The sequence below is a fragment of the Drosophila persimilis genome, unplaced genomic scaffold (genome assembly GCF_003286085.1).
Source record: "Drosophila persimilis strain 14011-0111.01,24,50 unplaced genomic scaffold, DperRS2 tig00000002-arrow-pilon, whole genome shotgun sequence".
Taxonomy (NCBI): domain Eukaryota; kingdom Metazoa; phylum Arthropoda; class Insecta; order Diptera; family Drosophilidae; genus Drosophila; species Drosophila persimilis.
In genome coordinates this window covers 16,741,460-16,762,580 of record NW_020825289.1, presented here as the reverse complement: position 1 = coordinate 16,762,580, position 21,121 = coordinate 16,741,460, and the positions used below count along the sequence as shown (strand labels likewise).

The following is a 21,121-nucleotide window of genomic DNA, read 5'->3' as shown; positions in this document are numbered from 1 at the left end:
TAGATAAAAATACGTACCGTACGTTTTATGCAATACGAAATGAAAAATAAAGTTTTAATTGTAGTTAAGCCAAAAGTTAGAAGTGTTTTATTGCGATCATAGAAGTGGCCGGATCAGGTGAGCTGCGCTCGGGGTTCAGATCAAACACATCCAAGTGCGTCCGGAAGTCCAATGTTTTCCTAGATGGAAATTAATGATTGCGTTTGAATTTATCGCAAGGCGCGAAAATTAGGGTCCTGTAAAGTGTTCGTTTGATTTGGTTCCTGTATTTTCTGGAACCACCGAACTGAACTGAAACGAACCATGTTGTAAGTGCGGCTGACTTGCGCCTAACAGCACCTAATTCTGAATATCATTACCTTTTGCTGCGGCATTTGGTATTTCTCGCAGTTAAGGCTACACTATCTCCAGTGTTCAAAAACGCCATCTTTTAAGTGCTGTGTTACCGATTACTGATAAATTGTTTATTGCAAAAATCTGCAAATAGAAATATTAGAACATTTAATTGGTTTTATAAGCGGAAATGTGCTAGATGTTTAAGGTGAGCCTCGAAAAACCCTGGAGCCGCACTCCAGAACTCCATCTCACCAGCTGGGATCCATTTCCATGGGGCATCGTCGTGTTACTCGTCACGTTAACTCCCCCTTTTCGGGTCTTTGTTGAGTGTAGTGCTCCGCGGCGTTGGCACTTCTGCTGGCTGATAAGTGGCAGGGCCAGGCGCAGTCAACTTAATTAATCAGTGCCCCGGCAATGGGCAAGTCAATTGGATATTTTGGACGCCGACCCGACCCGTGAACGAATCAGCTGAGCTGCGGCGCCGCGCACCGACCGTCTATGCCAGAAATTCCAATTAAGACAAATTTCCCACACTCTCTCTCTTTCCCGCAGTTGGTGCAAAGCTGGAATTTAGTTGGATTCACTGACGAGACAGCTGCAAGACACGATGTTGCCGCCCCGGGAAAACGTCGACCTGGAGTGCTTTCTGGTGACCAAGCACTCCTGGAAGGGCAAGTACAAGCGCATCCTCTCCATCGGCACAGCCGGCATCTCCACCTACAATCCAGATAAATTCGATTTAACGAATCGCTGGTCCTACTCGGATATTGTGGCGGCAGCCCCCACCAAGACCTCAAATGTATGTACTGACTGGCCTATATGGCGATTTAAATGACCAAATCCACCAAAATCCGTTTTTCAGATACCCAATGAGTTTGTGCTGACCATCAAGAAAGACAAGAAGCTGGATACAATCAAATTATCTTCGGAATATCGCAATGACATACTCAGCTCTATATTGAAATACTACAAAGAGTTTGCCGATAAACCGAAAAACACTCAGGTTTGCCCAACATCCGTTTATGACTCATGTCGTCAGTTATGGAAATGTTTCTTCACAGCGCTTCAGTGCGTACAAGTACCACTGGTCGGGCATCAGCCTGCCCACTGTGCTGGAGGTGACGCCTTGTTCTCTGGACCAGCTGGACCCCACCACAAACGATGTGCTCGCCAGCTACATGTACAAGGACATTGAGGGAATAATAGGTAGCTATACAGACTCGGCTCTCTTGCGTGATGTGCAGTTGTACTGTTTCGTTCTGTCGCCATGTTTCACAATTTTAATTCAATGTGTACGCTTTGTTTTCGGCTGTCCTTGCACTCATCTTTATGGTCTTTGTTTACGTTTGCGCACGTTTTAAGCAGGCATATCGGACTATGAGGGCGGCATTGTGATGGCCTACGGCGGCTTCAGTCGCCTGCACTTGTTCAAAGCCCTGAATCACCACGAAATCGTGCAGAATATTGCCCAGAGTTCGGCTCAGTTCCTGGGCATCGAAACCAAAATACTCAAGAGCCAGATAACACTCGAGCAGTTCGAGAGGCAGCGATTTGGCAAGTTCAGGTTAGACACAGGGAGTGGAGAAAGTGTGTTCATTTCAGTAAAGAAATATTTTTTTCTGCTTCCTCCGTAGTGACGATCAATTTCAAACGTCGATGACCGAGTTCACAGTGCAAAAGATAACGTTACGCCATCCGGATCCCGTGAAGCGCATACTCTGCCTTACCGAAGTCACGCTTCTGGAGAGGGATCCCCAGACCTACAGTGTCTGCACTCTGCGCCCACTCACCGATGTGTTTGCTCTGGTTCGCGACAAGGACAGTCTGCAGCGCTTTAGCATCGAGTACAAGAACGGAATCGTGCGCAGTTATAGTACCAACGACAGGGACTCCCTGCTGGCCACTCTGCTGGATGCGGTGCGCTCCAGCGGTAATCAGGATGTACACATACGCATCAGCAACACGCCCAGAGGCAAGAGATACGTCCCCCTGAGCAGCTCCGTGGACGAGGAAACGGAGGCCAACTTGTTGCGCTTGGTCATCAACAATTTCCAAAATCCCTCGAAGCGTTACGAGATCCTGGAGCGTTTCAATGCCAATGTGCCGCACAGTGGGCTCAACTACAGTGTGACGCAGGACGTGGGTAGCCCCAAAGGAATCGTTTGATTACCCTTCTGCAGCATTTTCATTTGCCATTCCAGAGTCTGTTTGCGGAGAACAAGGAGAAGCTCATATTGAGTGCGCTGCAAGCGTTGGCACAAAAGGAGCTGGACAGTCCCACTGCACAGCTGAGCAACCTGGAGCTGGAGGCCATATTTCACGCCCTGACTCGTCTCCTGGCCAGCAAAGTCGGCTATGCAGCCTTCACCAATCTAACGGGGTCTGCATTCCACACAGAAAAGCGTCAATTTCCAGCTTTAATTTAATTTACTTTCATTTGGATGCGTTTCTAGATTTCGCGAGATCATTGGTACTAAGGTTGTGGCTGCTTTGCGACGCAAGGATCTGGCTGTTACATACTCTGCCATTGACATGATCAACTCCCTGATGCATTCGGTGAACACTGACCATGACCTGAAGCAGGAGCAGCTGAATAAATCCTCCATACTGTCATCGAAATCATTTCTGGAAACCCTGCTCAATATGTGGACAACACATGTAGTACGTTCAGCATGGCAATTCGCAACGTAAAACATTTCCTATCAACTCCTTTATTTCGCAGAGCCATGGCAGTGGAGCCCTTGTTCTGTCGGCCATGCTGGATTTCATGACCTTCGCGTTATGTGTGCCTTACAGCGAAACGACCGACGGCAAGCAGTTCGATACGCTGCTAGAGTTGGTCGCCGATCGTGGTCGCTACTTGTACAAATTGTTTCAGCACCCCTCGCTGGCGATCGTTAAGGGAGCTGGCCTGGTCTTGCGGGCCATCATCGAGGAGGGGGAGCTGCAGGTGGCTCAGCAGATGCAGGCCCTAGCCCTAGACGAGGCGGCCTTGTGCCGGCACCTGCTGGTGGCGCTGTATACGCCCTCTAATGATCCCACTCTGACTACGCATCGACAGCTGTCACGCCATCTGATTGGGTTATGGCTGACGGACAGCGAGGAGGCCCTGGAGCTGTTCAAGCGTATTTTCGTGAGTTGCTGTCTTCGAGGGTTCTGCCAAAATTATTTACATAAATCTATTTGCTTAGCCCGCTGGCCTCTTGACCTTCCTGGAGTCCGAGGATGGCGTGCCGGAGACGGATGTGGAGGAGGATAAGCTCAATTTCCGCGATAACCTCAAGTTTGCAATACAACATTCCAACAGAACACGCAAGAATGTGATAGAGAAGCATTTGCAAGGCATCAAGCATTGGGGCATGAATCTGATCGAACAGCAGGATGGGGCAGCGCAGGCTCTGAAGAATCGTCCAGTGGTTCTGCGCAATCGCCGGCAGAAAAAAAAGACCTCCGATGCCATTGTGAATTTGCCCTACTTCTTCTACAGCTTTGCCAAAGATCACAGTCTGCCAAATCTCATCTGGAACCACAAGGTGAGGGGAAGACCCATTCCCAATGTGTTTGTTCTGACATGTCTCTTTTGCAGACGCGCGAAGAGCTGCGCATGTGCTTGGAAAATGAGCTAAGGCAGTTCCTAAACGATCGAGACTTGGCTGGTCAGATGATTGTAGCCTGGAACTACCAGGAATTCGAGGTAGCCTACCAATGTCTGGCAGATGAAATCAAAATTGGCGACTACTACATACGACTGATACTGGAGAAGGACGACTGGCCGCAGAATCTGGTGAAGGATCCGTGAGTATCCAGGTCTTACCGATCAGGGATCAGGGGATTAAATGGCTCTCATTATTCTATGTAGTATTGAGCTTTTCAATGCTTTATATCGGCGTGTTCTGTGCCGACAGCGAGTGAATGACGACCAGATGACCGTCTTCTCCCTGCAGGCGCTGGCCAAGGTCTACAGGCGCTACCACCAAGATATCGGAAAGTTCAACGACATGTCGTACATTCTGCAACTCAGCGACAGGGTAAGTAAATTAGTTATAGTTTTCATACGATATACCTCAACGATTGCCTCTACTCTAGTGCCTTTCCCCCTCAATGCGCGATGCACTGATAAACTTGATTTCCTGCCTGGTGCTGGAGAAATCCAACTGCCGGGCCCTCATCGATCACGTACAGTGCCTGGTGGATCTCATCACCCTCGCCCACCTGCACAAGGGACGCGCCCAACTGAATACGAAAACAAATGTCATTGAGGCCGGTCCAAATATGGCGGCATACGAGGAGAAGGATTGGTATTACAACATCGAGAAGGACGGACAGAAGCCCGAGCGCCAGGGACCCATCACGTACTCGGAGCTGAAAGAGCTCTGGCACAAAGGACTAATCACACCGAAGACCCGTTGCTGGGCTATTGGCATGGATGGCTGGCGGTCTCTGCAGCAAATCCCCCAGCTCAAGTGGTGCCTTATAGCCAAGGGCACGCCGCTCTACGACGAAACGGAGCTATCCTCCAAGATACTCGACATTCTGATCAAGTGCACCAGCTTCTTCCCCAGCCGCACCCAGAACGGGGTGGCTGTGCTCATTCCAGGACCGAAACTGTCGCGGAAGCTCTCAGAGTTCATTTGCCTACCTCATGTGGTCCAAGTTTGCCTCACCCACGACCCCGGACTGCTGGAGCGCGTGGCCACCCTGCTCTGCCAGATAATGGAGGACAATCCCGAGATGCCCAAGGTCTATCTGACCGGAGTTTTTTACTTTATGCTCATGTATACTGGCAGCAACATTCTGCCCATCACGAGATTCCTCAAGATGACGCACATGAAGCAGGGATTCCGCAGCGAGGAGGTAAGCAATAAAATACTTATTTGCGAATCAAACTGAATGGCTGCCCCACATTTTCAGACTTCGCAGTCGGGAATCATGCACCGCAGCATCCTGGGGCAGCTGCTGCCCGAAGCTATGGTCTGTTTCCTGGAGAACTACAGCGCCGAAAAGTTTGCGGAAATCTTCCTCGGCGAGTTCGACACGCCCGAGGTGATCTGGAGCTCAGAGATGCGACGGCTGCTCATTGAGAAGATTGCAGCCCACATTGCAGACTTCACGCCGCGTCTGCGAGGCCACACGATGGCCAGATATCCGTACCTGGCCATACCAGTCATCAGCTATCCGCAGCTGGAGAACGAGCTCTTCTGCCACATCTACTATCTGCGGCACCTGTGCGACACCCGGAAGTTCCCCAATTGGCCCATCTCGGACCCGGTGCAGCTGCTGAAGCACACTCTCGACGCCTGGCGCAAGGAAGTGGAGAAGAAGCCTCCTCAGATGACAATCCAGCAGGCATACCAGGATCTTGGCATTGACCTCAACAAAACTCCAAAGCCGGACGAGAGCATGATACGAAAGAGCTACTACAAGCTGGCCCAGATGTACCATCCAGACAAGAACCCGAATGGCCGCGAGATATTCGAGAAAGTCAATCAGGTATGAGCCGCGGGAGTCTCAACCAGATCCTAGTCCTAATCACTTTGCTTCTTTCGCAGGCCTATGAATTCCTTTGCTCGCGAAACGTGTGGAGCTCGGGCGGACCGGACCCCAATAATATTGTGCTGATCCTGCGAACACAAAGCATTCTCTTCGAACGTTATCCGGATGGTGAGTGCTCCCATGCTCCCAGTAATCCATTGTCCCAGGGTCTCATCTTATCTGGTCACCTCTTTCAGTTCTGCGGCCGTACAAGTATGCTGGCTATCCGCAGCTCATCAAGACCATCCGACTGGAGACGCGCGACGATGAGCTTTTCTCCAAGGAGGCCCAGCTTCTGACAGCCGCCTCCGAGCTATGCTACCACACGGTCCACTGCTCCGCCCTGAATGCCGAAGAGTTGCGGCGGGAGGAGGGCATTGAGGCTTTGCTTGAAGCCTACACGCGCTGCGTGTCCATTCTGGGAGTCGATTCCAAGCCGGAATCGTTGCACTACCAGGTCATATCCAATGTGACGCGCTGCTTTGAGGTGGCATGCAACTTTGAGAAGTGCAAACAGAAGATCATCCAGCTGCCGCAGCTGCTGTCCGACGTGTGCCGCGTCGTGTACTTCAAGCACACGCTGTCTGTGAGCCTGGTGACTAGTCTGGCGGCGAACAACTACGACCTGCAGTGCAATCTGTCTCGGAACGGAGTGCTCTGGTCGCTGCTGCTGTTTATCTTCGAGTATGACTACACGCTGGACGAGAGTGGCGTGGACGTGAGCGACAAATCCAATCAACAGCAGTTGGCCAACAATCTGGCCAAGATGGCTGTCCTGGGGTGCATTTCCCTGGCCGGGTACAGCATGGAGTTACGCCAGAAGCCGATTACTGGCAGCGAGTCCAACTCGCCGGCGGCCAAGCCTCCACCAGCCATCAAGCCCAAACCAGTTGGGGGTGCCACCAGCTCGGCCTACACCCAGAACGCGCATAATCCGCTACAGAGCAAGCAGCTGGCTATCACAGGCGGAAAGGAAAAGGAGCCGGACACCTCATCCGGCAGCAGTGACACCTCCAGCTCCACGCCCACCGACAGCGATCAACAGAACCCGGCCAAGAGCAGCTCCAGTGCCATCCAGCAGAAGTACATCGTGGCGGGGGAGGCCAAGAATTCATTGGTAAAGCAAGTCCTCGACCGCCTCCTCACCCGCTACATTGCCAACCAGCTTGCCACTGCGCGAGACAGCGATGTGCTCAAGCTGCTCACGGCAAACACGAGGAATCCCTACCTCATCTGGGACAATGGAACCCGAGCTCAGCTCAAAGACTTCCTCGAGCAGCAGCGCACCTCCTCCGCCCGAGAGACCCATGAGGACATTGCCCAGGTCTACGAGCTCGTTTCCAGCTTCGAGTTCGATGCCCACAAGTGAGTCCCACCACTAGGTGAAGCAAATCAGTTTTCTTTTAACCATTTTGTACTCCTTCTTTAGAGAGGAACTGCAGATTGGCGGCATATTCATACGCATCTACAACGACATGCCCACCCACCCGATTGCGCAGCCCAAGCTGTTCATTATGGATCTGCTTGAGTACTTAAAGCACGCGTATCAGTTTCTGCAGTACAAGAGGAATCCGGCCGCCTCTGTTGCCGCTGCTAGCGCTGCTGCCGCACCCAAAATGGGCAGCGACGGCATCCTGACCCCCACACTGGCACCCAATCATCCGCAGCTGCAGATGCAGCAGCAGACGGCTAAGCCGGGCAGCACCTTTGACGATGTTCTCAATGCTTACAATCGGTCGAAGAGCCGAAAGAAGCTCGAGACTGATGCGCAGACGGAGCAGAAGCTGGCGCTGCAACAGAGCAAATATGACTTTGCCAGTGATGGGAAACTGGAACTGCACATAACCATGGTGCTCAAGGCACTGATAGCAGTAATCAAGGCGAACGCCGAGGTGGAAATTCAATGCATTGGAAATTTCGAGATGATCTTCGGCTTTCTGGCCAACAACATATTTTCCGACGTAAGAGCAGCGTATGGATTCCCCTAAAGCAGACGTAAATCTTCTTATTACCCTACAGAGCTCCACGGTTAAGTCGGTCGCCCTCGAGGTGGTCGCCTTGGTCTCCCGTAACAAGGAGTGCGTTTCCGAGGTGGCCTCCTGCGAGATTCTGGGCAACTATCTGGTGGCCCTCAAGGATCCGGAGCTGCGTGCCAGCCAGGTGAAGGTGCTGGAGACACTCTCGGGTCTGATGAATGTGCAGGAGATGATCAAGGAGGCCCAGGCCAAGGGCGCAGCCATATATCTCCTGGACATGTTCTGTAACTCGCGTAATCCGCAAATCCGAGAGATGTGCGCCGAGATTTTAGCCAAGATGACAGCCGATCGTTTAAGTGGTCCGAAAGTACGCATTACCATATCGAAATTCCTCCCCACATTATTCATCGATGCCATGGTGGAGTCGCCGCCCACATCCGTGCAGCTCTTCGAGTCCATACACGAGCATCCTGAGCTCATTTGGAACGACAATACGCGATCGAATGTATGCGATGCGGTCTTGGAAGCCTGCGACAGGTGAGTGGTAGTTTCAGGTTCCAGCTTGGTAGTTCTCCTGATTTCCCCCTGTGCTTGCAGATTTTACCAGCTGCAAAAATCGAATCCTCGGCATGTGTGGAAAGACCCTGAAATACTTAAGGACATCGTATCCAATGAAATTGTTGTGGCAGGCGTTTACCTGCGCCTGTTTGTCAGCAATCCCGCTTGGACGCTGCGCAAGCCAAAGCAGTTCCTCTCCGATCTCCTCGACTTTGTCGTGGATCAGATAAGCAAGAGTTCCTCCGAGCAGGATGTCCTCGATCTGTCCACCACCGCGCTCGTGGAGCTGCTGCGCTCGCAGCCGAATCTGGCAGACGACATACCAGTGCTGGGCCACATACCAAAACTGTTCAATCTACTCTCGGTGCAGCCAAAGAACACGCTATCAGTATTACATCAGCTCTCGCTGTCTGAGGTCAGTTGGGGGGCGGAAAATGTTGACAAGACAACCTCACTTATTTGTTCCCATTCCTTTGCAGTTCTGTGTGAGTGCCATCTCACAGACAGAATGCGTGGCGCCGTTGAAGAAGTGCATGGAACACAATCGGGACTGCATTGAGAAGGCCTGCGAGGCACTGAGTCGGCTTTTCAAACACCAGCACGTGAGTATTTTAGCCATCATTAATCAATCCATCAGTTTCGAGCAAGCATTCTCTGAATTTATCCCTAGGACTCATTGATCAGCCAGTCCTTGGAGGTGGGACTCATACCTTTTCTGCTTGGCTTGCTGGACAGTCGGCTGGAATTCGTTGACAATCCATCTGCGGTTAAAGCACAAATCGTTGCGGCCCTTAAAGGGATGACGCACAATCTCAATTATGGCGATCGGGTTACGCAAATCTTGCTCAAGCATCCTGTCTGGGCAGAGTTCAAGGATCAGCGCCACGATCTTTTCATTGCCGACACCAACATACGCGGCTATCTGACGGGTAAGTGGACAATCACGAATCAAAAAGGATCACAGCTCTTGAGTGGATTTCTATTCCAGGCATCAACCCAACGGCTGGCTACCTGACGGCAGGACCTGCGCAAAGCGTGGAAGTGCTCACCTCGCCGCCCCCCATCGATCGCGACGATCCTTCGGCTCGTCCTCCCATAGACTAGCGAGTTCTTCTTTGATATCGGTCTAAAGCTAAGCATCGCCTGTTTTTGCTTAGCCCTGATTTCGGTTGGTGTGGCAACTGGACACGGACGACCATGCACGGGATTCCCCCATTATTGTATTAAACTTTTGCATATTTTGTATACACGCAGCAAGGAGCGTCGCGGCTGTCGTCAGCCAACATAATAACAAACTGTAACAAAGTTTCATTTTTTATATTTATAAAAGCTGTATAAATAATTAGAGAATAGTTTATACACATACACAAACACCCCAACCTAACTTGAGCATGCATAAAGTGATTATATATATTATGGAATGAAGCATTAAAGATTCATTAAAAATGAAAGAAACTCTCATATGTACTCGTTTCTCTTCTTAAGGAAGTAAATATTATTAACCATCGTTTTGAAATCTATTTTGTTATTTATTGCACACATTTTCCATTTACATGGTAAGGGTATTCTATTTCATACCTAGTAAGTTGTAAACCATGGTTAAAGTTATGTTTAATTCATATATACATATATATAGTGTATATATATTTAACGAAAAAGTAAACCACAGGGTGACCATTTACGGTTATTATATATATTATTACGTATACATTATATACTTTTCTATATATAATAACGTCGAATTTGAGTTGAAGGTATATTTACTGTATTTCGGTATATAAAAGCAATTTAATTTTAAAAGGTATATTAAAGAACATAAGGTATAAAAAAACTATACGTAAGTTTCTTTAAAGGCAATATCGTTTTATTCAAACTTTCGTTGCATTTCCTTCCGGCTTACGTTTTATGATTTGACTTTATTTACTTAAGCCCTATTTTAATAAATATCGAATAAAGGGGAGTATTTAAAGTTAGCTAATTTTGTAGAAAATTGTTTCATCAATGGGATAAAATGATTTCTTTAGAGCTAAAAGGCCTAGCTAGCTAGTAATATTAAACCGAATATATAAATCGAGAAACATGATTTCCCATCAAGGGTAGAGAATGCAGGGCATTTTCGACTAGTGGTATTAAAATACTCTACACGAAAATAATGAATCTTGAAAAATTTTAGCACAGTTCTACAAGAAGAATTATTATTGTTAGCATTATTTTCCGCAGTTTTAAATGGGCTATAAAAAGGGGTATGGACAACAGGAATAAACAGCCGTGGAAAGTTGCAAGGTTCGTACGAACCTCACCTTCCGTGTATGGACAATATACCTTGAAATCAAAAAGCCGATATTGTTTCCAAGGTATATTAGACAAAAGGGGTGGACTTTACCGTGCATACTTTGCATTTTTTGGGCCGTTTTGCCTGTTGTCCATACCCTGGCTTTCTTCCCATTATGTAGCAAATTTTTAGTAACCGCGTAGTTCTGCTTTTTCGGTCGCAAGCCCACACCCCACAAATTGTAAATATTGTTACCAGCTCGCGCACTAGCACAGTTGTTGTTTATTTTCGTTTTTTTAGCTGTCAATGTCGGCAAACAATGTCGCTTGTGGCAGATTATAGCGACTCCTCCGAATCCGACGAGGATAGCAGCAAAGGATCCGAAAGCGAACAGATAAATGGGTAACAAGATTCTATGACATATGTATATAGGAAGAAAAATAACAAAAACCTCGTCAGCACGCCGCCAACCGAGAAGCTGCCGCCAAAGTTGCCGAGCGCGAACCAGGCGCTGGGCCAAGCAGGCGGCAAGAAGACGGGCGAGGTGTTCTCCAATCCATTTCTAGAGGCGGAGCTGCAAAAGACAGCGTCCCTGGAGCGGCACGTTAAAATGGTCAACAATGACACACATTTGCAGCTAAAGAATGGACGCAAGATATGCTGGAACTTCAGGAAAGGACGATGTCGTTTTGGAACAAGCTGCCAATACGCCCATGACTCTGATTTGGCGATGACGGAAGAGACTCCTCCAAAAAATAGTTTTGAGCCAGTCCAGGCAGTCCAGGTGGTGAAAGATACTGGAAATACCAACACGCGCAAACGTCCCGGCCTGGGTGATGGCTTGGAGCCAGGCAAACGAGTAATGAAGTCGTACCAGAAGCAACACCCGTCTGGCCGCCGTTAAACCAGTCCAGCATCTGTGATCCGTAGCAAGCAAGTGTCTCCCGCAGGACCATAGGTGTTCGTCATTACATTTACCATTCGGAGGCCGTCGTCATCGCAGCTGTCGCCGCAGTCTGTACTCTCCGGTAGCTCCAGCGACAATCTCAGCGTACATACTGAACTCCAATATGAGCCTAGCATTGGTTTATTCGACTGCCGCGTAGACCCATCACTGTTGCCATCCTCTAAGCCGTCATCGTCACAATTATCTTATAGTAGAACAAGCGTAGTATATAGAGTTATGTAAATAAATCGTCCTATAAACTAAAATGTACCTGAATCCTGAGAGAACGATATGTTGCCGATGACAAAAGCCACGCCCCTCACAGCTAACTTCCTCACTCTGCATGCAACCTCTGTCAGGAGGGAATCCCTCGTTCTTCGCATTTCCCTGCCTCGGTGGTCCACAAAGCAAGCGGCCAGGGAGTCGACCACAACGACTTTTGTTTTTAATGCAGCCTGAACATCGTCAGTCATTTGCTGATCGAAGGCTTTAAGTACTTCAATGAGCTCCTCTGATGTAAGGACTTCTACCACGTGAATGTCCGCCATTGCCTTCTCGCTTGTTTCCTGGTCCACTTTACGCTCCAGCAGCATGTCTTGTATCCTTTTGGTGGAGAAGTCTTGCTTGGTATCGATGAAAAGCACTTGCAGTTTGTGTTTCCATACAAAATTAAGAGCCAAGGTGTACATTAGTTGGGTCTTTCCCACGCCAGTCTGGCCACAGACTTCCCAGACTCTGCCTCGCCTGAACGGCTGCGCAATGGAGTCCAAAAACTTGTCCAATCTGAAACAGGCCGCTTAGTAAATACAACAACTCTGTTCATATTGGCCTTTGAACTACGCTACTCTTCTATGCCCGTTCCAAAGTCCAACTCGTTAACAGTTTCCACAAATGTCTCCGACTGCCATGGCAGCATATCCAGCTCCTTCTTAATCTCCAGTACTGATTCCAGTTTGATGGCCAGCAGCTTGTTCAGTTTCTGGTTCTCAGCATCGTGGAAGTCGAGCAAAGTTTCGATATTGTTTTTTGTTAGTAAATTTAACTGATATTCGGATAATAATTTTTTGCCCGTCGGAGTTTGTAAAATCTTATTCTTCAAATCCATTCCGTGTTGTTTTTAGTGTGACCGGATTTATCGCCTAATATACGGTCTGACCAATGAAAACATATGTATGTACATACATACATACATAGATTATAATATGATTAGGGGCCAGTCACGCTTATTCCGGTTTCGGCCCGTAGAGGCACCGCTTGGGATCTTCCCAAGCGTTGTGAGATCCATATGCTCTTACAAAGTTTGCAATCTTCGAGGGGCATAAAGTTATAGCCTTCTTCTGTAGAGAACTCTTCATCGTCTCTGCAGCTCCGGCAAAATTCATTATATGAGGCAACCATCCTGTTTTCGTGGGTGCCTTTTAGCCAATGTCCTGTGAGGGAACGTACGATTGCGCTGGACCTTGCATGATTGGCGAGTTTTGCCACATCGTTACACAAATTGCCACTTATGGTCTATTAGTCGCTTGTATTGCTCTTTTGTGATATACGGCTGGCCATTGGCATACGGATATATTCCCTGTCTTGGAGAAGGGGGTTGTAGTAACAGATCTGGTAAGATAAATATTTGTTACACGAGCTCTTTTCGGAGCCTGGTCAAATACTGAGCAAACTCAGCAAATACCACGGAAAGCTTCATTGAGATTCGAAAGTTAGGAGGTGTATCACCTTATTTAATTTCATCACTGACCACACTGGAGAATCTGAGTCATGTGCGTCCTCTGGCGCAGGGGAGCCATATCATCGGGTATAAAGTAGATTCGCGGCAGTAGCAGCGACTCAAGCTTGAAGGTTAATCTTAATTTTAGATTTTCTGAACTTTTGCGAATTCCAAAAATGCCAATGTAAATGGTACATATGTATGTATGTATGTGAGCACAGAAACAAAAATCAACATCAACAACAGTCAACATGTCGGTGCGCTATATTTTGGGCAATTAGGACCAGATCGCCGAAGGACCTGCTTTCCCAGGATCAAGACGATCCAGACTGTCGATCAACCCCTCGACAATGAAAATGAGGTCGATTCTTTTCAAAAATAATGATGCATCCCATCCCATATGTACTTTCGCAGACGCGCGAGGATTCAAAACTGAGAAATTAATTTGCAAAGATACAGAATGACAAGGCTAGATGTTAAGATCTTAAGTTGCACACTTCCGACCAATTGTTCTAACCAATTGGTTGTTGTCAATTGTCAGTTGCTAACATTAAGCATTTAACATTGTGAATCTGCTGATATGCAACGAATACAAAAATGTTCATTTGTATTTAAAGCTTAGGCTAAAACTAATGAACAAATTATATAGAAATTAAGTATTTCAAAAGCCTAATGATTAAACTAGCACTCGATTACCCATTAATTAGTTGCACAATGGAATTAGTAGTTAAATAGTTAAGTAAACAAATAGTTAAGTTAAATAATGAAGTCGTTTGTTGCTCAGAATACTCAACGTCCGAGTGTGTGCATAAACTTCATTCAGATAAAGCACGTCGTCTCAATAAAAAAAAGTCCCTCTAGATTGAATACAGAGCGGAGCTCTCTGTTTTCAAAGCTGACTCACGTGCGGGGATCACAGTGAAGACACAGGGATCGTTCGATATCAAGACTTTTTGTAACATAAATAAAATAAAATAAATTGATAAATCGAATAAAATTTATCATTAGAAAATGAACGAAAGAATGCGAAACAGATAGTTGTATTTTATTAAAATTTTTTGATAGTTTTGGAGTTCCCGCCCAGCTGTTTGGAGAAAACCTAATTTGATAAGAGTTCAGTTCATTGAAGAAGTGAATACTTTTTCAGATTCATAAAATCGCAATGGAAAGCCCCTGCTAAGAGAGCAGCTGCCACATATGAGTATATGTAAATGTCGTCACTTTATCTGAAATCGCGCCCACGCTCGTATCTGGGAACTCATTAAGTAATGAATAAAACAAAGTCTCAGTCGAGTGGCAGAGATGGACGAGGAACCGCATGCCCATGAAAAGCTAGTGGCCAAGGCAAGGCGACATGATCCTGAAACTACCAGCAGTAGCAGCGGTTCGAGCCAGACCAGTTCCATAGAGGCAACGATTGCGTCGGACCCTTCACCCTGCGTTTCATCAGTGGTCCAACCCTTGACTATCTATCTGCTGGAGCCCTTTATATTAATTCTTCTGTTCGCCTACAATTTTTCCTGTAAGTGTTCGTCTGATTGGGAGGCTGTCTCATTGTATATCCTTTATTGCAGCCACTGTATTGAAGAATCAAATAATCTATCAAAGCTGCACGGCTGGGTTCGGATACTCGGATAAGGTCTGCCTGCTTCTGGGCACCAAGAATGCCACCAACGAAACGAAGGTAAGACGAAGCCGATCCCTACAAACGTATACAATACTTTTTAGATCTTTGCCAGAGAATCGAAGAAGAGGTGCAGCCCTATGCAGCTCGGGTCGCTGTGGTCATGAGGATTGTGGAGTGCATTATTCCGGCATTCTGTGGGCTCTTTGCAGGAGCCTGGGCAGATCGCTACGGACGCAAGCCGCTCTTGATGTGCTCCTTTCTGGGTAAGTACCTCAGTCCACACAGATCTTCCAGTCTCATCTTTGGCGACAGGCTATGGCCTGCAGTATCTGATTTCAGCTGCCGTTGTCTATGCAGCCATGCAGACTTATGGAATGGTCAGCCCCTGGTGGTACGTCCTGTCGATCGTCCCTCTATCGTGCCTGGGCAGCAGTGTCACCTACTCCTTGGCCGCCGTCTGCTTTATAGGGGATGTGTCCGAAGGAAAGGTTCGATCATACAGGTATCTAAGCAGTCTGACCAACGTATTGCCAGTATGAGTATGTGCTCCCTTCTAGGATGATTGCCTATGAGCTGGCAATATATGTGGGTCTCCTTTTGGGGAGCTTCGGCTCTGGCTACGCCTACGAGGCTACCAATGCATACGTTGTCCTGAGCATATCCGCTTGCTCCATTCTCGTTGCTCTCTTCCTGATGATCGCTCTCCTGCCAGAGAGTCTTCCCAGTACTGAGCAGAGCGCTTCACATACTCAGGCTGAAGACAGGGATGTCCTGGCATTGCTGAGGGATTTGTGGAGCAGTTGCTGTAGACACCGCGCTTATAAAGATCGTTCTATTGTGGTCCTAATTATGTTGGTCTTGCTGCTAACGGCCTTTGTCTCTGGTGAGTCTTTTTCCCAAACTGCTATTGCGTCCACATAAACCTCCACCATTCACAGACGGCAGCAACTCGGTGTTCTACATGTTCATGAGAGCCAAGTTCCATTGGACCGTGAAGGAGTTTACCGAGTACGAGTCGGTCAGCATCTTGGTGCCTGCTGTGGCTGGCTCTGGCGGAATGCTATTTATTTGGTCCCTGCGGAAGGTGAGATTAGCTCAACGTTCAGCTGGAGGACAACTCAGACTACCAAGACATCTATCTTTGGCAGTGCACCAGTTCGGCGGTTCTCTGGCTGGCTATCGTCTCTCTCCTGAGTCATTCGACCAGCAGTCTGATGAAGTCCTTGGCTGCGGTGAGCTGGCAAATCTATGTCGCCATTGCCTTGGGCGTATTCAAGTCTCTGGTGAATCCCATGTGCCGCACAATAATCACCAATCTCCTGCCGGCCGCAGAGAGAGGTATAAAGGTCTCCCTTCTGATTTTGTGATTAATGATTATCTCTTGGATTTCCGTTGCCAGGCAAAATCTTTGCTCTGCTGGGCATTCTGCAGACACTATCGCCACTGATATCATCGAGCCTGTACTTTGCGATCTACACCCGGACATTGGACAGTGATCCGGGGATATTCAACCTGCTCAGTGCTGGCTTATACGCTCTTGGGATAGTACTCCTCATGTATGTTTTTTATATTTATCTTTCTTCATTAAGAGATATGTCTATCCCATATCGTTTTCAGTGTTGTTTGGCAAAAAAAGTCAACAAATCGGGAGTATTACAATCCGGTTTTCAAGTGAATTAACGACTCTCTTGTGATTTTGGGCCCCAGTGAAATGAGAAAAAAATCTGCCAGTCATTCCAAACTTTCGAATATAAATTATACAGAGCTGCTAGCGCCGGGTACTCCCCTTACATTATAACCCTACAACAAATACTCATCCATACATAATTTCGTACTTGTTTAAGTATAAGAGCTCAACAATTGAAATGTGCTAATTGGGGAGAGAGAGGTAGTATCATTCGACATCAAAACTGCTTTGGAAACTTTTTATAATTAAAAATAAAAAAGCATGGAAAAGATTTTCCCATTGACAAAATGTGGGTTATTATAGCATCCAAATGTGGCGGCGTGTGCGCTGTTATTTGACAAATCTACACGGATCTATAAAAATATGAAGAATATATATAATTTGTACACAATGTAGCAATAAAAAACATCCCATCGATTGGTGCTAACTCATACATATGTTCGTTGCTTTAATCAAATGCTAATTTCACTTGCTAATTTAAAATTAGTCGCCAAGTTTTTTACACCCTTGATTAAGATCGGTTGGGCGCCTCACCAAAAATATATACAAGAAATTACAAAAAAAAACTCTACTCATTTTATGGACCAACAGAGCGGAACGAAATCTCTGGAATTCTATATCATTGCCATCAAATGAATTTAAATTGTTATTTAATAATCAGGCAAACATGATGGGCAAAATAACTAGTAACGCTATAGCCGATATTCCGACCAGTCTATAGACTTCCCCACAGATAACCACCGCTATTATTGAAACTAAATCTATATTTGTATATCCACCTATCCAATACAAATCTTCTTAATTACATGAAGGCATTACATTACATCATTATAGGCAGAGCAGAAAAAATAGGTTCCTCAGTGGTAGAATTTCAGACTCATTTTAAGATGATTTTTTGTTTGCGTAGATCCCGCGTTTTTCCTTCCATTCTCTCTAAAGGGTTGCGAAATATCTCACGACTTATCATCAAGTAAATATTGAGTAATAAAAAAAAAATGATTACGTAAAGTAAATGAAACATAACATGAACACATTTGTAAAGTGTGTTATGTGAGGCAAGATCTGTTCTACATATCCGTAATTTTCCAGCCTCAATTTCTGGGATTACCAAATTCCATGTCCAGATACATACATAAATCAAAAGTCTGGCGCTCGTGCTACTCATTTGCACGAATCAAAAATAGGTGAAAATAATAATTAATTAATGCAAAAAGAAAACAAATAACACTCTGAGACAGACCCCGAGACTAACTTAAATTTCAGTCAATACTCGGGTTGATAGCGAAACGAACAACTTAAAATAAATCTGTCGCGCGTCGAACGGAGTCGAGTAGAGTCGCGTCGCGTCGCGTTTGGCTAAGTCGTTCTCTGGACCCGCAACACCTTTTCAATTGAAAGTGGAGTTCATGCAGTGCCATTTCATTTGAATCGGGCCGAGCTATCCCATTTTATTTTTATAGACTTAGATGAACAACTGTTCATCTGTTTGACTGTTTCTCAGTGTACCTGTATACCTGTTGCGGCTGTTCTGTTTGTTGCTATTGCTTTTTCGAGAGTCTATATAAACCGACGGATTTTGCGGTAGCAGCTCATTTCGAGAATAAAACTCTAATTGTAATTTGCTTGCCGTCATCGGATTTGGATGTAGCTGCTGTCGTTGCCGTTGTCGTTGTCGTAGTCATTGCCCGGTTTCGTGTTGGTTCAGTGAATACAAACGTGTGATGGGTATCCGCATCCATAGCAATCAAAGCGATTGAATACTAATAATAGCATAATATTAACGTGATAATCTGATCGGAAGTGGTGCGGGTGGGGGTATAAGCCCAGGGATTTTCCTCCCCAAAAGCAGTTACGTGACAAGACTGGAAATGTGCAATAAGAGCCACTAAGCAAAGGCATTAATAAAAAAAAAAAAACAAAAAACCCCATATCGAAATCAAAGAACGCATAAAACATTGAACTGTGAGGCCAAAAATTTTGGCAATAACCGGACAAGCATGGTTGAGAAGGCCTCGAATGCGTTTACGCTGGAAAAGCTCCGCAATCTGCAGTGGGGCAAAGTGTTCCATCTGTTCTATATAGAACCGGTTGTCTTCATGCTGCTCTTCTCGCACACCCTCTCTGGTGAGTGGACGTGGACCCGACCCGGCACACAGATTAATCTAACTTTACAGCTATTTTGTTTCCAAATTTTGACCGGCTACAGGCACTATCCAGCGCAACCAGGTCATCTATCAGACGTGCACGGTGATATTCCACTACAACGAGTCCGATTGCAAGCAGCTGGACTCGAAGAACGCCAGCGCCGAGATAAATGTGTGTACAGCTCAGCTCTGGATCGGGGTATAGCGTTCATTTCCACATAACCACAGTGATTATCTGGAAACGAATCGCATTCCCAGCCAACTATTCGATATCTTATGACGCCTCCGCTCCCTTTGCAGGCCATTGAAACGGAGCTGCAGCCGTATGTGGCCAATCTATTCCTCTCCCGCACGCTCCTGGAGAGCATTGTGCCGGCCTTCTGTGGCCTGTTCATCGGCTCCTGGTCGGATCACTATGGACGCAAGCCGCTGCTGATTGTCTCGATGATTGGTAAGCAGGAAAACACTTCCTTTGAGCAATTCCACCTCATTTTTGGTCACATTTAGGATTTTCCGCCTCCTTCTTGATGATGGCCGCCATCTGCGAGCTGTCCAGCTACTACGTGGTCAATCCCTGGTGGTACATTATGGCCGCGGTGCCACATTCGCTGCTGGGCGGAAACTGTGTGTTCTCTGTGGCAGCCTTTTGCTTCATATCGGATATAACGGACTGCAAGACGCGGCCCTACCGAATGATCTTCATGGAGTCGCTTTTCTTCATCGGGCTGACCAGCGGCTCGCTGCTCTCCAGCTTCGTGTACGCCGCCACCGGGGCAGCGGCGACCATATGTCTCTCCGGCTGCATTTCCACCTTCGCCACGCTGTTCATCATCTTTTTTGTGCCTGAGAGCCTCCACATACGCCAAGCGGAGGATGCGAAGAATGCCACTGCCCTCAAGGGCGACACGTCGAAGGATGTGCCGATGACAGCCTGCGATCTTCAGCTGGACTGCGTCGCCATCGATTGCCCGCCGAACATCCTGAACGATGAGCATGAGGAGAAGAGAAGACCCTGCGAGCTGCCCACGCCGGCGACTCCTGCCATGAGCTTCGACGACGACATGCTGGCCAAGTACGTGGAGCGGCTGCCCGAGAAGGCCAAGATGGCCAGAGCCGAGTCGGAGGCGGCGGACCGGATCAAGAAGGCTGGCCTATTCAGTTTCATCCATATTAAAGATATGATTAACACTTGCTTCAAGCCCCGCGAAAATCATGCTCGCGCAATTATTTGGCTCGTCACAATGGCCATGTTCCTGTCAATTTTCGTCTTTGGTGAGTCTTCTCCGCAGTAATCCCAGAGCCTTATATAACCGAACGCTTGCTTCCAGATGGCGTGATGACTGTAATGTATTTGTTTGTGCGCGAAAAGTTCCACTGGACGGTGAGGGATTACACATTCTACGAGACGGTCAGTCATCTGGTGCCCATGATTGGAGCGCTAATCGGATTCCTTGTTCTGCGAAAGGTACATACATTTTACTTGATCTATGTACATATGTACATATGTAGTATTGGCTTCCATTGATCTGAGCTCTATTTTGGTCGTAGGTTTTTCGCCTGTCGGTGGTTACGCTTGGCCTGCTGGCCTTCTTCTCGGAAATACTCAACAATCTCGCCAAGGGCTTTGCCACAATGCCCTGGCACATGTACCTCTCAGTAACCCTGGGCGTCTTCCGCTCCATATCGGGACCCATGTGCCGGACCATTGTTTCGAATATCGTGCCACCATCGGACTTGGGTGAGTTTCGCTATTTACGAGCACATAATATCCCGCATCACAGCTGTTTTCAATTGTGAAAATATTTGAACACTCATTGCAGGCAAGATTTTCTCGATTAAGAATGTGTTGCAATCGTTTGCACCTTTTGGTAAGCCTCGTCACTTCACTGGTTTCTGCTTTCTGGTCCAGTAATTTCGATTTCTAAGCGAGAGTAGTACTGAAATTTGTATAGCTTCTAATTATCATACATTATCACAGTTGCCGCTCCGCTCTACACGCTAATCTACAAGCGGTCCCTCACCACATACCCGGGACTATTCAACTTTGTCAGCGCTTTCCTGTACCTGCTCTCGTTCATGTTCATTGGGTGAGTGTCGCCGAATCCGTAGAGGGAAAGAAGAAAGCCCCTCGGGGGCCCGCTAATTGATATTGTACATTCCTCTAGATGTGTCTTGCGCATCAAGTTCAGGCACAAGCAGCACTACGCCAAGGTGCTAAAGTGAGGTGCTGCGGCGGATTTATGCCTAAATTAACATGTGATCATACCTAAGTAATAAAACTTTACGAGTCTACCGAATTTAATGATGCAAATCCAGCCAATTGCGT

General features: G+C 47.1%; 5 protein-coding genes across 6 annotated transcripts; 4 read left to right on the top strand and 1 right to left on the bottom strand.

Moving 5' to 3' along the window:
• The first annotated feature begins 498 nt into the window (after window positions 1-498).
• On the top strand, window positions 499-9,863 carry LOC6592993 (dnaJ homolog subfamily C member 13). Of its 2 annotated transcripts, none has more exons than XM_026987055.1 (22): window positions 499-541; window positions 889-1,135; window positions 1,199-1,339; window positions 1,398-1,542; window positions 1,702-1,900; window positions 1,971-2,475; window positions 2,538-2,716; window positions 2,790-2,997; window positions 3,059-3,469; window positions 3,528-3,869; window positions 3,923-4,131; window positions 4,196-4,364; window positions 4,423-5,190; window positions 5,248-5,826; window positions 5,886-5,997; window positions 6,066-7,233; window positions 7,298-7,829; window positions 7,888-8,381; window positions 8,442-8,817; window positions 8,882-9,004; window positions 9,073-9,331; window positions 9,391-9,863. In XM_026987055.1, the coding sequence occupies exons 2-22, from the start codon at window positions 944-946 to the stop codon at window positions 9,504-9,506; spliced, it is 7,227 nt and encodes a 2,408-aa protein (XP_026842856.1). In that variant the 5' UTR covers window positions 499-541; window positions 889-943; the 3' UTR covers window positions 9,507-9,863. The 2 variants fall into 2 exon arrangements, with proteins under 2 accessions (XP_026842856.1, XP_002017976.1); XM_002017940.2 differs by having other exon boundaries at window positions 1,699-1,900.
• Window positions 9,864-10,956: 1,093 nt separating this feature from the next.
• LOC6592994 lies at window positions 10,957-11,587 on the top strand. The gene is made up of 2 exons (XM_002017941.2): window positions 10,957-11,076; window positions 11,134-11,587. Exons 1-2 carry the CDS (start codon window positions 10,994-10,996, stop codon window positions 11,576-11,578), a joined length of 528 nt encoding a protein of 175 aa, XP_002017977.2. The 5' UTR covers window positions 10,957-10,993; the 3' UTR covers window positions 11,579-11,587.
• On the bottom strand, window positions 11,569-12,725 carry LOC6592995 (DNA repair protein RAD51 homolog 4). Its single transcript, XM_002017942.2, has 3 exons — window positions 12,466-12,725; window positions 11,892-12,403; window positions 11,569-11,825 (listed from the first exon to the last, which is right to left on the bottom strand). Exons 1-3 carry the CDS (start codon window positions 12,723-12,725, stop codon window positions 11,575-11,577), a joined length of 1,023 nt encoding a protein of 340 aa, XP_002017978.2. The 3' UTR covers window positions 11,569-11,574.
• Window positions 12,726-14,624: 1,899 nt separating this feature from the next.
• On the top strand, window positions 14,625-16,922 carry LOC6592996 (proton-coupled folate transporter). Its single transcript, XM_002017943.2, has 9 exons — window positions 14,625-14,859; window positions 14,912-15,021; window positions 15,077-15,227; window positions 15,277-15,466; window positions 15,522-15,847; window positions 15,903-16,048; window positions 16,113-16,302; window positions 16,364-16,520; window positions 16,582-16,922. Exons 1-9 carry the CDS (start codon window positions 14,640-14,642, stop codon window positions 16,637-16,639), a joined length of 1,548 nt encoding a protein of 515 aa, XP_002017979.1. The 5' UTR covers window positions 14,625-14,639; the 3' UTR covers window positions 16,640-16,922.
• A 1,322-nt stretch (window positions 16,923-18,244) lies between these two features.
• Window positions 18,245-21,110, top strand: LOC6592997. Its single transcript, XM_002017944.2, has 9 exons — window positions 18,245-18,775; window positions 18,858-18,967; window positions 19,096-19,246; window positions 19,303-20,067; window positions 20,124-20,260; window positions 20,344-20,533; window positions 20,616-20,663; window positions 20,774-20,882; window positions 20,961-21,110. Exons 1-9 carry the CDS (start codon window positions 18,649-18,651, stop codon window positions 21,016-21,018), a joined length of 1,695 nt encoding a protein of 564 aa, XP_002017980.1. The 5' UTR covers window positions 18,245-18,648; the 3' UTR covers window positions 21,019-21,110.
• Window positions 21,111-21,121: the final 11 nt, after the last annotated feature.